Source organism: Psammomys obesus, unplaced genomic scaffold, assembly GCF_907164565.1.
Source record: "Psammomys obesus unplaced genomic scaffold, mPsaObe1.curated_primary_1811, whole genome shotgun sequence".
NCBI classification, from domain to species: Eukaryota; Metazoa; Chordata; class Mammalia; order Rodentia; family Muridae; genus Psammomys; species Psammomys obesus.
The window spans coordinates 17,967,059-17,982,233 of NW_026592510.1; the positions used below are offsets into that span (position 1 = coordinate 17,967,059).

At 40.6% G+C, this 15,175-nt stretch overlaps 1 protein-coding gene across 1 annotated transcript in view; it reads left to right on the forward strand.

The window, feature by feature from the left end:
* Rorb (RAR related orphan receptor B) overlaps positions 1-15,175 on the forward strand; it is a 182,097-nt gene that overhangs the window by 145,281 nt on the left and 21,641 nt on the right. The window contains exons 5-8 of the mRNA XM_055613911.1: positions 6,124-6,245; positions 8,172-8,304; positions 11,225-11,332; positions 13,331-13,441. Of these exons, the coding sequence (XP_055469886.1) occupies positions 6,124-6,245; positions 8,172-8,304; positions 11,225-11,332; positions 13,331-13,441 (474 nt within the window). The remainder of the gene's footprint in view (positions 1-6,123; positions 6,246-8,171; positions 8,305-11,224; positions 11,333-13,330; positions 13,442-15,175) is intronic.

Genomic DNA, 15,175 nt, shown 5'->3' on the forward strand with positions numbered 1-15,175 from the left:
ATACTGTCATATATTATAGTTGTGCCTCAAAGCGTGTAGTCTGGGGAGCCTTGATACCAGGAAACCTAACACAGGGGCATAAACCTGCCTTCAGAGAGTCCATGGCGATAGCCTGGCATGAATCCAAAGTGAATCCCCTAAGCATTCCACTACCACACTAGTAACATAGACAGAGCGCTCAGCACTCCTCTAGATCCTTAAGGCAAATGACAAATTAAAAATCCATTAATCGCTTCGGTTGAGGCTAGAGTACAGTATTTTAGGAAAATATTTCCAAACTTTAAAAAAAAAGGAACCAAAGTGGGGTCGGGGGGGGGTAGTTCACTGAGGAGAAACCATCCATTCTCTTGGGGAGCGGGGGGGGGGGGGGAGCAGGGGGAGGGAAGTTCAGATGCCAGCCCTCCAGAGCCATGCAGAACATCCAATATCATCAGTCTTCCCCATTCAGTACACTTAGAGCTGGTGCTCCTGGTAACACTAAGAGCAGCAATTCTCGGGACCTGAGATCCTAATGAAACCACCTGTGGGATGCTAGACCCACAACTGAGACAGTGTAGCTTTTGGAGAGCACCATTTGCTGAAATGTCTAGTGAGAGCTAAAATAAGCCACTTTGGTGGGGGGAAAAAACCCGCTGAGTGGTTGGAATCAGAGCTGCAGAAGGTCATTTGCTATTTTGGGAGCTGCAAGCTGGTCCCCGTTTTATAACATCACAGCTACAAACATGAAATTGTCACCTTGCCTGTCAGTTTTCTTCCCTGCTGAAGCAGAGGTGGCTGGCTTCCCATTGAACCTGGCTATGGGTGGCGCGTTGCTAAACTTTGCTGTATTGTTGAGTGGGTATGCAAGAAAAGTTGTTTGCCATACATTTCTGTGATTTTGCTCCAAAATGTTTTTCATGCATCGTTTTTCTGTCATCCAGCATAACTGACCTTTAAATCTCCATCTAGCTGTGTAAGCGCTCTCTCTCTCTCTCTCTCTCTCTCTCTCTCTCTCCCCCTCTCTGGTATGCATCCCAAACATACTATGCAGAAAGTGCCATAAAGAGGATTTTTTTTTCACTTTGACTCATTGAATATATTACAGTGGGAAGTATTCAAGATGGACAAGAAGTGTGGAAGTCAGAGAGCGAGGGAGAAAAGAGAGAGATGCTGAGAAAGACAGAGACACATAAGAGAGACAGAGAGAGAAACAGACAGAGACAGGGACAGACGGAGAGACTTGTGGGATTATTTAGGCACCGACCATCTGAAAATGAAGGAAGGAGGTTAACTCCAGCTCCAGGCTTCCACAATTATTGCATACACTACAGAGAATTGCCATCAATCTTATTCCATTTTCCCTTCAAAAAATTTAATTTCTCTCTTTTTATTTCCCATATCATAAGTAGAGTTAAGATTCCCCTTAAAACGTTTGGGGGAAGTGTGACAATTTAGCGATATTGTTTAATATCTTTTCACCAAAAATGGCAGAGATTTTTCATGGATTAATATCTCATGTGACTTATGCATTTTAATTTTTTGCCTCACGTAGTTAATTCTTTTATTAATTTACAAGTTCTCCTGACTAATTTTAAAACATAGATTCAACTAAGCTTTCACCTAAGAAAGGAATCAGGACTACTGGCTAAATCTAAGTGTAATTTCACTGAAAGGAAAAAAATGTATGTTTATCCATATGGAAGGTACAAGGTCTGTGAAGTTAATAAATACAAAATAAAAAACATGGGATTAATATTAATCTATAAATTCAACCTAGTTTCCCTGGCCTGCTCCAGAATCAGCACTGATTCCTCCTCATAACTGAGAGTAGAAGACAGGACTGAGGATGTTATTTCAGGTTTCTCACTCTTCGATATTATTTTATTAGCAATTACAGCAGCTTTTGGGCTCTCAGTGAGCTGCACAACATCTGCATTACTGAGCATGCGTCCAGGAACTTTAGAGTGCTGCGGCTGTGTTGTCCTTAGAAGTCCCTTTCCCAGCCCCGATGAATCACCTCCTTCCTCCCGATCTCTGAAAGCATGGTGTCCATGTGCACCACCTCGCGACGTGGCGGAGTTTGTGATATTCCTGTTGAACTCATTTTCCCAGCACAGCTCATACCAACTCCTCTTTCAACATGTACCATCTTCAGCCCAAGCTAGTTAAAGAAACCAATAAAAGCCAACCGCTGAGAAGTAGCTGCAAATCCAAGTCAGGGTACCAGAGGAAGGGTGTGTGATTGTCCAGTAAGATTCCATCTCCTCTGTTCTTTCTCCTTGGCCTCCTTTGTCTGGACTTTGTCATGTGGCTAGTCCCTGGAGGGGACTGCATCTGCTATTACCTTTTCTCTTGTTCCAGGCAGGGACTCTTGAAGTCCCTTTGGCTCCCTGCAGGAGCTTAGCATACTGCGCTCACTGTCTCTCCCTTGTCCTTTCTTTTTAAGTCCTTTTCACAACTGCAGACTCTCAGTCCAAGAAAACTATCTCGCTCTGATGTTCAATCATCTTTCTAAGGGAAAGAATGAGCCCTCTGACCATACTCTTTTAAGACCAAAAATAGCTTTGCCCCGTGCTTTACTGACCTGAGCCCTGAAAGGACCAAGTTAGTGTGTGCGCACTACCGCACTGCAGTGGTAGCCTTCATTGCCAGGTACGAGCCTTATGTTCAAAAGACATTTGACTTGTTTCTCATCGCACGGATGTGGAAAATTATGGCCTATTCATAATGTTCACTTCTCTCAATTCTAAGTGCTTAGGCTTTAAGAATATCAAACAAAAAGATCAAGGGGGGGATGGAAGGATGTTTGGGAGGCTATTTGGTGGAAGAGGATGGATGTATTTATGTACAGTTATATGGACATTTTCAAACCTCTGTAGAGTAGGTCACCAACAGTTAAGCTTCTGCTGTTGTTAATGTTCCTTGTTTTATTGCCATATCTTCTAGTCCTGTGTGTTTGCTTTCAGAACTGTCTTGCATACAAACCTACGAGCCCCCCTCTGTCATTACCTAGCCTAGCCCAGAGCACTGAATATCTTACTTACATTTTCACAACAACCTAATTCTGGTCTCACACTCACTAATACATTGCCTTCTCTTTGCCACAACTAAGATCACCTTTCTGGAACAAAACGCTAATCATGTCACCCTCCTCCTTCTCTGGCTTCCTGTTGACAAAAGGTCAAGTCTAAAATCCTAGGAGAAGCAATAGCTGGGCCTTCTTACTCAGCTATTCATGCTTCAGTCCCCCCCACACACACACACACAGAGCCTCATTTCTCCCTATCTCCTCCACATACTCAGTGTTACTCAGTCAAAAAGCTGAGCCTTTTGACAGAAATATATATATTTCTGTCATATATATATATATTTCTGTCATATAAATATATATATATATATATATATATATATATATTACTTCAGATTGGCTTTTGTAAACTGTGTGAAGTAGTCCAGAGTTGTCTGCTCTTCCTGAAACTTGTCTCTGCAGTAATAAAGTAAAAAGTTAAAAGGGAAGTTGGTGATAAAGAATTAAAGGTTGTACAGTGTAATAGACAGCATTTGAAATGATGTAGCTTAGTGTACGTCTCTAGCTCTGCCTTCTTAATATTACCCCCTCTGCCCACAGTACATCTTACTCTCTTCCATGTCACAAACCACTATTCATCCTTCAAATTGTATGCTACGTGCTTTCTTCCCCAGATTGAACTGATCACTTTCTCCTTGAGAAATCCCCCAATAGGTAAGGGCATTCATGACACCTTACTATAACACTATTGTTAGACCTTAAAAAATAAATAAATTCAATGTCTTATTTTAATCTATACCTTGACCTGATAAATAGCTGTTGATTTTTTTAAAAAGCATATTTGTTGAGTGAACCCATAATAGTATTGTTTTCTTGTTCTTGAAAAACTCAAGAGTCGTGAAGGGTCTGTGGCAGACAGTTCTACAAAAATAAACACACTATCAACCAGGCTAGAATCAGGACTCAACACCAAGAGAGAGAATCACAATATTACCTGCCTGCCTTACTGTAGGAGGCTACAGAGAGGCAGAGAAGCCTTCACCACAAGCACACAAGCAACCAAGTCCTGGAGTGATTGTACAAACAATGTCCAATCTTCTTAGCCCTTCCACAAAGTCACTGTCCCTGCGCTCCTCATCAGTACTCCACAAAACTGCAAGTGTCAAGCGGCAGAAGACCAGAGGATTCTTAAACTGTGGTCCACAGTTCTCAGAAGATAACATGGATGAGCAGATCGCCAGTCACAATGCTATTCTAAGCAGCAATTCTAGTTTTGCTTCTAAACCCTGAAGCCTGTGAATAACCAACAAATCAGCATACCTTTGAAGATGAAAATAAGCCATTCCAAGTCTGAAGACTGTAAATCTTTAGTGTTAGGTTTTCATTGCATAACTACTGGGGAACAGATACCTATGTTTTTACATATAAATAATTAGACTCCCAAATGAAATTGAAAAATAATGAACCATGACTTACCAATCTATTTTAATATAATGTAAAGAGTAATTCCCATCTTTCTTTATAACATAGGATATTCAATAAACTTTGAATATAATATTTCATAAGGAAAGGAATTTGTAAAATAATATGCTAAAAGGCTAAAAATGTCAATGTTAAAGCCAACAAAATATGACCACCATCATAAGTTAGCATTTTGTAGTGTCTTTTTCTCTGTCACTTTATAGTTCTGGTTTGAAAAAATGCTAGCATGTATTGAAATGTCTCCCATCAGTAGCACTGGTTGAAATATCAAATACCTTTCTTTCATCTCCATTCAACTCTTCTCTCTGCCTCCCCGGTGAGAAATAGCACAGAAGTCTTCCCAGTTATAACCTGTAGCTACCATTTACTCAGTTTCCAATGTAACAGACAATCAGCTAAGGACAATTTCATTTAGAAAGTATGTTAGAAGCATAGCATACACTTGTCATCTTCTGTGTCACTGAAACTCAACCAACTTCACACTACATACACCAGAAACACAGCGAGGAACATAGAAGGCACCAGCATATTAGTTGGAGGTCCATTTAGAATAAAAGCGAGCTTGCATTTCGAAAAGCTCCTGAAGCACGAGAAAACGCCTGCAAGAACAGTAGTTACCAAGCAGACTTGGTTGTCTCCGTCCGCGCACACGCCATTTTCCATGCACACACCATTTGCAGGATTGCTGAGCACTTGTGGCGTTTCAAGCTTCTCTTTTTTTTCCATGTATTCCAACTGCATGTGAGGCGATGAAGCGCCTTCAGCCAGCTCCCTCTGACACAGGTGACACTCGTAGCTGGTTCTCAGGGGAGCTTTCCTGTCCAGTTCCGTCACCACTCAACCAAAGCCAAAATGGCAGCAACTTAAGACAGAGTATAAAATACAACTTACTTGAGACAGACAGCCCAAAAGGTAATCTGTCACTTACCTTTTGCTGATGTGATCATTTCCTTGTTTATAACTTTTTGACAAAATACCATCATATGAAAAGTTATAAGAGTGAATTTGATGGCTCTATGGACAAATTTTATTAGTTACCTACTCACAGGCTAATGATATTTCATCTCTACCTCACTCTTGGTATTAACTATGAAAGATACACACATAGCACTACATGGAGATGGAAATAGAAATACATGTCACTGGGTGAAGTTTTGGCCCTCTGCTTTGTTTCTCTTCTCTAGATAAACAGCCTTTTATTTTTATTGTATTATTTAATCCTAGTTTTAAAAAAGAGCACGTACACATATACTCAATCCCTTCTTTCTGGTATAAATTATGACTACAGTAATTTTCAAAACATCTTTGAGTATTTGGGTTGTGTGTGTTAAACTGTTTAGAAATATTCTGCCAAAAAGTGAAGTGGTATAGGGCAATTTAATGTGTACTTTAAAGGCAAACAGTTAGTTGAATGCTTTGCAACTTGCAATACACCAAAGTTATAATCAAGCAGGGAGATGAAAAACTCATTATCGAAAGACAATAAAGAGTTTGGATGTTGGAAGGTAGGAGGCGGAGCTTAGCAGTTAGCCCGTCACCAATGGCATTCTCACAGACCATCTTCTAGAAACCATTTCTTGCAGTAGAAAGATTTAGCTCGCAACACCTCAAATGGATATTTTTTTTCCTTGTAGATCGAATTGCACAGAACATCATTAAGTCCCATTTGGAGACATGTCAGTACACAATGGAAGAGCTACATCAGCTGGCATGGCAGACCCATACTTATGAGGAAATAAAGGCGTATCAAAGCAAGGTACTCCCAGAATCCCGGGGCGCATCTCTGTGACTGCCAATTCTGGTTTCTCCAGATCAGCTCTGTTGAAATTTCAGGCCTGAGCATTTTTGACTATTGAGCTACTCTGTGCATTATAGGGGCAATTCACTGCCTCTCCAGTTTCTACTGACTGAGGGTATCCACAACACGCCAGTCCTCACACAGCGTGAAAAACAGAAATGTCTGCTTGATGCCAAAAGTTCCCTAGAAGGCAAACTGCCCTGATTGAAAGATGGGCAGAGTGAATGGAATTTTATGTAAGAAGTGGGAAATAGTAAGAACTGGAGGGGACGGGAACTCCACAAGCAGAGCAACAGAACAAGATAATTTGAACACAGGGAACTTCCCAGAGACTCATACTCCAACCAAGGATTATTCGTGGAGATAACCTAGAACCCCTGCACAGATGTAGCCCATGGCAGTTCAGTGTCCAAGTGGGTTACATAGTAATGGGAAGAGGGACTGCCTCTGACATAATCTGATTGGTCTGCTCGTTGATCACCTCCCCCTGAGGGGAGGTGGTCCTTACCAGGCCACAGTAGAGGACAATGCAGACACTTTTGATGAGAACTGATAGACTAAGATCAGAAAGGAGAGGAGAACCTCCCCTATTAGTGGACTTGGGGAGTGGCATGCATGCAGAAAGGGGAGGGAGGGTGGGATCGGGAGGGGAGGGGGAGGCTTATAGGGGGATACAAAATGAATAAAGTGTAATTAATAAAAAATTTTAAAAAAAAAAGAAAGAAAGATATGGTCCAGTCTGAATGATTGGGATATGATGTCCTTGTCACAAGGTTTAGACTTTTCATGGTAGTCATGAGTTCAGCCAAGGAGCAGAAAACATAGATGATTACCACAAAAATGATGCCCGAAGGTTGCTAAACAAATACAGGGAACAAAGCACTCTACGGTTTTATTCTTGCCCAACATTTTTGAAAATGGCCCTATGAAAGGGTAGTTTACCCTATACTATCTGTAATATCCTGCTTCTCTACCTATACTAGACACATTTAAGGGAAAGCGTTGCTCCTGAAGGCTCAGGATTCCTATAACTTGACTTCAGGCTGAGATTGCCAACCGCAAGACATTACCAGTTGATGGAAATTTAGTAAAAAATAAAAGTGTTTATCTAAACGTATGATTTAGTCAACATGCTGATCTAATTCTTGCTATATAATTCTTTTATATAATTATAAAAACAGACATAAGAAGTTCCATAAAAAGTAGACTCCACAGCCACATAGATTTAGGTTTCTTACTTCAAAGAAAATAACTCAAGTATTAAAATATAGTTGAGGTTCTATGTTACTTACTAAAGTGACTTGAAACAAAATAAACAAACAAAATTCTAACTCAAATTTGGTGGCTTCTACCTGTAATTCCAGAATTCAGGAGGCAGGGCAGAAGGATCTTTTGAATCTGAGGCCCCCTTGAGGTCCAGGTTCTGTTCTAGGCCAACCTGGACTGCACGGGAAAACTTTCCCCTCCTCCATAAAATAATTGACAACCAAAATATCAGGATATTTCTTTTCTTAAATGCTGTGGAAAGAACACAACATAAAAATATTATGTCCAGATTCCCATAAAGACAGTATTATGGTCGACTCTAGGAGGAAATCACTCTTCCTGAACATGGGGTTTCTTTTTAGCTAGTGGACTAAGACTGAATTGTTGCAGTAAGAAATGGGGAAAATAGTCAGTAAAAAAAATTGTTTTGCATTCAGTAAACATGATTTCTTCTAATTTGGCTTTAGTACTCTGATAATTGAGCATAATGGAATTCAAATAATTGAAAGGGAAAGAAAAAAAATCAATTGACTTTCCCACCTTGGGTGGCAGTGACAAGTGGGAGTGGGGCAGGCACCTTGGAGGAGGTGAGTCCAAGCACTGTGTCCTTTGCTTCAGTCCAGGGAGGCCCTGTGGCAGCAATGTGCCATCCAGATCACCCATGCCATCCAGTACGTGGTGGAGTTCGCAAAGCGGATAACAGGCTTCATGGAGCTGTGTCAGAACGATCAGATCTTACTCCTGAAGTCAGGTGAGCCTTGTGACTTGTGACCTGTTTGTTTGACGCTCTCCCTGAAAACCCTGCTCCCACAGGTAGGTCATTTACCACCCACACTGTCAGCTAATTCCCTAAGGAAACTCGGTAATAAAAATGCCCTGATATTCATTCATTTCCCCCTTTGAAGTCAAATACAATTTTGCTTATTGAAAGTAGAGCTATTAATTGCGGAGGCTGAGATGCCCAGCTTGACAGGCAGTGAAAGCAATTAGTGTGTCAAGGTGGCTGAATTGCTGAGCTGGCGCTAAAACCAGCTCCTTGCCTCCTGCAACAGAACAAAAACATCCAGGCTGGCTGAGTTTGGCCTCCGTGGTCATGTCCAATCATTTTAATGAGAATAACCTGCAGCCCGGATCTACTGGAAGAAACTCCTGTGTTGGGATCCTTCCTTCCTCTTTGATGCTCTCTTTAACACTTAGGATTAATGCTAAAGCTGTTGTTGCCCTTCCAGGAAAGTAAAGTACTTTTGTCTTTCTTGGATCCCTTTGAAAAGAAAATTGAAACATAGTAGCACTTGAGTTCAGCTTCCTGGACACATCCACACTGAAAATAACATCCTTTTCTCACATGCATCTACATGTGCTGTCTCATTTATTCCTCTGAGACTGGTATCAATTCATACTTGAAGCAAAAATGTAAAGATGAAGAACAGTAAAAGGCTGTGTTAAATATCACAAATCATGAAAAAGGTGGTATTTTGAACATGGGCCACATAGAGTTGTTATGGCAACATAATGTTGATTTCTTAACCAATGATACAAATGGGCAGAAACTTTGACTCAAGCACTGATTTCAGTGTTACCAGTTATCTAACCATCCTAAAATTTAATTAAATAATCATTTATTTATTTTGCTCTCAAAGTGAAATAAATAAAGTGGACAGGAGAGTTCACATTTTTGCCCACATAGAGGACATTCTTCTGGAGACAGCCTGGCATCAGCAAAGGCTCTGTGTTGGGGCTTCAGTTGCTGTCCCTGTAGGAAAGATGTCTTCACAGATGGCTTGGACTTCCAGACGGAATAGTCATGGGGCTCCAGAAGCCAGAATTCTACAACGACACCGCAGGTGTTCTTCTAATCTTCTGACATACCTTAAGAAGTCACATTAGGCTATGTACACCGTCCTCTCTCAGTTGATGCCATCATGAAAACCTGCCCAGGGTCCAATGTCCCAGTCATGGCTCCTGTAGTAAGGTTTTGAAGCCATATAGAATAGAGGATATTCCTGTGACTCTCATCAAAAACTAAAATCTGAACCATTTGATGTATAACCTTGAAATAACACCTTAAGATATCAGTGTTCTAACCTTTAAAATAAGGAATGGGACTAGAAACAGAACTCCAAACTAGGAATTGTATCAAATGCAGCAAAGGGGTTTTTCAACAGTTCAGTGATTCAGCCACCATCGCAGGCTATGGAAGACAGTTCCGTTAAAGGGGAACCCAGTCCAGGGCATTCCTGAGATTCATATATCACCAATTCATGGCTGGTATCTAGGGGCTACTGAATTACATGATCATTATCGTCTCTGCCTTCTTTATAAGTGTTGTCTCCAGTGTAAATTACTTAGTACCTTAAAGCCTCCTGTTTATATGTAACTATGTAAAATTCACTTGAAATGGTCATTGCAAGCAGCAAATAAGATACTGACTGTAAGGAGCCCAGAAAACTGTCTTTCGTAGTACAGATAAACAATAAAAGGTATCTCTCTCAATTGGTGTCAAGATGACTATGCTGGGTTAATACTTGTGCATTTTCTCCTGTCTTTAAATCCACAGGCTAAGAGTAAAGAAAATTCAGCAAAACATAGGAAATAAAATACAAACATAAATATAAAGTGGGGGCAAAAGGAAGGTAGCATAGACACACCCAAATCAGGTGTACAATCTTCTCACAGAAATTTCGGATTCTGGAGTCTCTCACCTTCAAATGGGACAAAGCTCACATCTCCAAAACATGGAGAAACTGTGCAGCAGTAGCACCTTGGTATATAAATGTATGTTGAGAGGACAAACAAAGGCAGTAGATTAATTCATTCAGTCAATGTTATTAAGCACCTACTATGTGCCAGGAGCTTTCCTTGGTCCTACACAATGAAAGAATGAATGAAATTACCCCCCAAAAAACTACTGCTGTTTCATGTGGCAAAAACTCAAAGGTGAGTTTTTCCAGATGCTCATAGACTAGTGTGGCTGACACAAGTCCTTCCTGAGCCACTTATCAAAGTTCAAAAGCTAGGGTGAAGTTTAAAATTGGTCAAAAAAAATAAAATAAAAAGAAGTGGTTCACTCTACACAAAACGTTATCTGCCTTCCACTTCAGCCATCTTTAAAGTATATTCTCTTTAGCTCTTTAAGTATCAAAAGATCTTTATTTTAAAAATTATTACTCTGTGTCTGTGTGTGGGAGTGTGTGGGAGGGGGTTGTGCCTGTGGCTGCCATGTGTGCAGTGGTCCCTGTAGAGGACAAAAGAGAGTATAGGATTCCCTGGAGTTGGAGATTCCTGACACAGTGCTGGGAACCCAGCCTTGGTCCCCTGGAAGAGCAGTGCAGCTCAGCAGCTGTGCCACCTCTCTGGGCCCCTAAAGTAACTGCTTTTGAAGAAGGAATCTCTTGAAAGGTCCTAGGTTTCGGGACACATCCCGGAACTTGGGGGCTGAGGCAGGAGAACCACGAGTATAAAAGCCAACATGAGCTACATAAGGAGATCCTGTATCTAAAAGTAAAATTGCAAAATGTTTCCTGTCTCATATGCACCAGGAGCGCTTTATTGTTGGCTCTATGATATCTGCATTTTTAATTCTTTTGACTGTGTAATATGCACTAAGGACCATTTTATTGCTGGATCTATTACATATGTGTATGCATTTTTTAATTCTTTTTATCTCATAGGTTGCTTGGAAGTGGTTTTAGTGAGAATGTGCCGTGCCTTCAACCCACTAAACAACACTGTTCTGTTTGAAGGAAAATATGGAGGAATGCAAATGTTCAAAGCCTTAGGTAAATTTCCCTTGGATGACAACACGCTTTTACCAAGTGCCACCAGCTCCCCTGCCTAGGCTAAAACAGCAAATGATAGTGCCTTGATTCTTTGGTAGAAGCTGAAATCTCATTATTTGATTGGCATTGGACAAGTTGAGTATCCAGTATTTCATCCAACCATCCAGAGATCCTGTAATCACAGTTCCTAATCAGGAAGGAAAGAAAGAACCACGAATCCTATTAAAATTGGCCCAACTGAGGCCTTGTGGAAATAAACAACTTCTGATGCTGAATGAATTGGGCCTCTACTCTAGATCACTCTTTGCTTAACCACCATTTTTCTGGCTGCTGCTTTACTGCTCAACAGAGCATGCTATGCAGACTGCTGGTGGCCTATAGGAGTGCCCTGTAAGTTCCCTAAGTAAATTCATAATTACTGGTCAAGATAAAGAGTGACAGCCATGTATAATTGCCACAACAGCCTGTACTTGTTTCTCACTCCGAAGACTGTGTATCTGACTGTGAACTGGTGAGTTTCTGGGGGCATAGACAGAGTTAGTACTGACGTGGTCAGATTGGCCCAGAGACCAAGCTTGTGTGCCACACCAGCAGGATCCATCTTCAGAGTATCTTTGTATCCAATCGTCAAGATTAGGCATGGATGATAGCATTAGCAAAGATGGGCTGGTGTCAGGAAAGGTCTGAACAAATTATAGGGCCACTTTTTCCATAGCCGACACCAAAGAAGCCACTGCCCTTTCACCTCTTGTGCTGTTAGCTGATATGGCAGCCAACAGCAAGCCCAATGGGCTGGCAACATTCCCCTTCCACAGCTGATATGCTTCCATGTCCTTCCCAAGGCTAGATTTTCAAGAAAGGAGGAAAAGACTTGGCAAGCAGCTCAGGATATTTCCAGCTTCATCAAATAAACATTTATAGAGATCAGTGCAGAGATACAATGCTATTTTGCCAAAATTCACAATGACTAAGAAACTGACCTGTGAGATATTTAATTAGACAAGGAAAAAAAATCAGTCTAATGGTGGGGATGAACATAAAAACAGTTCATTAGCGTTTTGTATGATGTCTCAGTTTGAAGCCTGGATACCTCATGCTGCCAGGCGTTAGTGCCACTACAAATTCTCCCTGAGCCCAATGTGGAATGCTCTAGGTTTCCTATGGAAGCTATGGTTCTAGTCTAAATCACTTACTGAATTTTTTTTCATTTTTCTTTTACTGTTGGGCTTATAATACATTCTCATTTTTTTTCTCTCCCTTTCCTCCTCCTTGCTCTCTCTCAAATTCATGGCTTTTTAATTAACTGTTATTACAAACATATAAGTACATACACAAGTATTTCTAAACATAACTTGCTCCATCTGTGTAATGTTACTTGTGTATCTGACCATTTGGCATTTGACCAATTCCTGGGAAAGACTTTCTCCCACTCTCAGGATTCCTTAGTTGCCTCCAGTTCTTTGTGTAGGAAGAACCCTCTTGGTCTGTTCCCTCATTCACGTTGGCACGTCTATTGTTGTCCTTATTCAGTTCATGTCTAGGCAGTCATGTTGGTGGCACTTATAGGTATGAGATGAAGTCTCACCCTGTCTCCAGGCTGACCTCAAACTTGAAGTCCTCGGGCCTCATCTTCCTGAGTGCTGGCACCCTACACATGTGCCCCCCAAATCTAGCTTACTTACAAGTTTTTGGTAGAAATGTTTTCAGAAGTTAGGACTCGGGTTATGTGTTCCCAGCTGATGTTACGTGGAATACTCACTAACCAGTATTTTACTCCCTCACCGCTAAACTTATCTGCAGTTACCTGGCAAAGCTGTTGCCCACTTTCCTCATTTTACACTTAATATCATTTTTCTTCGTGTGACTGGGGACTTTAAAATGTCCTGCCTTGGTGTCTAATATTCAAACCCTTGAGTACCTGCTTGATAATGAGGTATTTCTTACTGTGCCCCCTTCCAGATTCAACTATTTCTGTTTAAGATTTCTTCTTCCTTTTAGGTTCTGATGACCTAGTGAATGAAGCCTTTGACTTTGCGAAGAATCTGTGTTCCTTGCAGCTGACTGAGGAGGAGATCGCTTTGTTCTCCTCTGCTGTTCTGATATCCCCAGGTAGGAAGGCTCTGGTCTCTTACCTTCTTTTTAAACCTGCTTCACTATCTTTAACATCAATTACACCTACCCAAGCCTAAGTGTTCAAGAAATAACTTTAAAGAGACTGTATTTTCTCTAGCAATTGTTTGATATTTTGGGACAATGCAAAGGCAAGTAGCTTCACATTTATTAATGGCCAATTTTCCCCCTAAAACAAGAATATCAGAGGTAACAGGAATCACCCCAGATCCAGATAAGCAAAATTATTCCTCAACAAATAATAAAAATGAATAGTGGCTTTACTGAGCAACTGGGTTCTATTTTGAGTTTAAGAATAAAGGAAATAATTTTTAATATACAGTCCAATAGTGTGAAACTTACAAAAAAATGCCTAAATGAAGGACCAAGTATAGGAACTTTAATTACCTTTTTATTTTTTTTTTACTTTTCCACCCACTAGAATAATCTTTTCAAGATAAATGAATTGCCCCTTTCCTTAGCAATATTAAGTGTTTCCAAGGGGAAGGATAGCTGTGGATAGGGCTTTGCTTGGTGGAAGAGAAAGAATCTCAGACATGGCAGCATTCATCATTTATCTGTGTGACTCCAAAGCTGTAGTTCCATCATTGATAAAATAAGGCGATAGAAGCTATGGGTAAGGCCATCTTCTCTACCTCTAAAATGTAGTAAAATACTAAACTGTTTTCCAAAGCTAAAATGTGACATTTTTGGATCAAATAAAACTGTAGCAACGGACATACTTTAACGTGTACGGGGAGCTTAAAGTGTAACAATAAACAGCTTAATAATAATAACATGATGAAAATCAAATAATAATAACCATGTGATCCCTCTTCAGTCAGAATCACTCAAGCACCTGCCTGTCAGATATGTGGCATAACAGCTCTCTTGAATGAAGAATGAACCCCCTCCCTTTTTAAGACTTATTCTTCCTGTAATCCATTTCTCTCTGAGATCAATCCTTTACATACATTTTTTTCAGTAGTGATGGATGAAATAGTCTTTACATAATTATAATTCTATCATATATTTGACATGTCATCCTAGCTATATTAACTATATGCACTTTCCTAGGCAGAGGCTGTCTTACTTACAATATGATCATTGATAGTCCAACCAAGTCTTCAAAATTTTGTTTCTGGTTTTTACTTGACCCTTTTCATCAAAGACAGAAAGTCCCAGAAGCACGGACACAAATAGAGAAGGGTTTTTAAGGCCTTTTTTTAATAGCTACTACACACCAAATAATGTCCCCTCATGTTCTCATCACATTTAATTGTCTGCCCTGAGCGCTGCTCCATGGAAGATAGCTTTTATGGAAGCAGAAGACAGCCCCTGCTGTTTCCTGCTCACTCAGAGGAAGAGCCTTACAAAGCCTCCCCATCCCCTTTGAGCACGTTTGTGGAACTCAGTAAACCCCTATCAGCAAATGCTGAAAACACTCCATCTTCAGCTTGAAAAGGCTATGGAAATGACCATCCCATGAAAGCCAGGCTGGTCACCATGAGTTAGAAACCAAGTGAACTACTCCTTAATGTCTTTTAAAAATTAGAGATGCTGTCCTCATTCTCTGAAGAGTTTGGAAGTATTCCATTTGTCTTACTCTCTATTCCTAGTGGGGAGTCTTCCAGCCCTGATAGCAGACCCACATTCCAAGGCTTCACAATGTCAAGAAGCCTGTTTGTCATCTTGGCATAGTGCCATGCTTAGAGGAGGCAGAAGATAGATTTG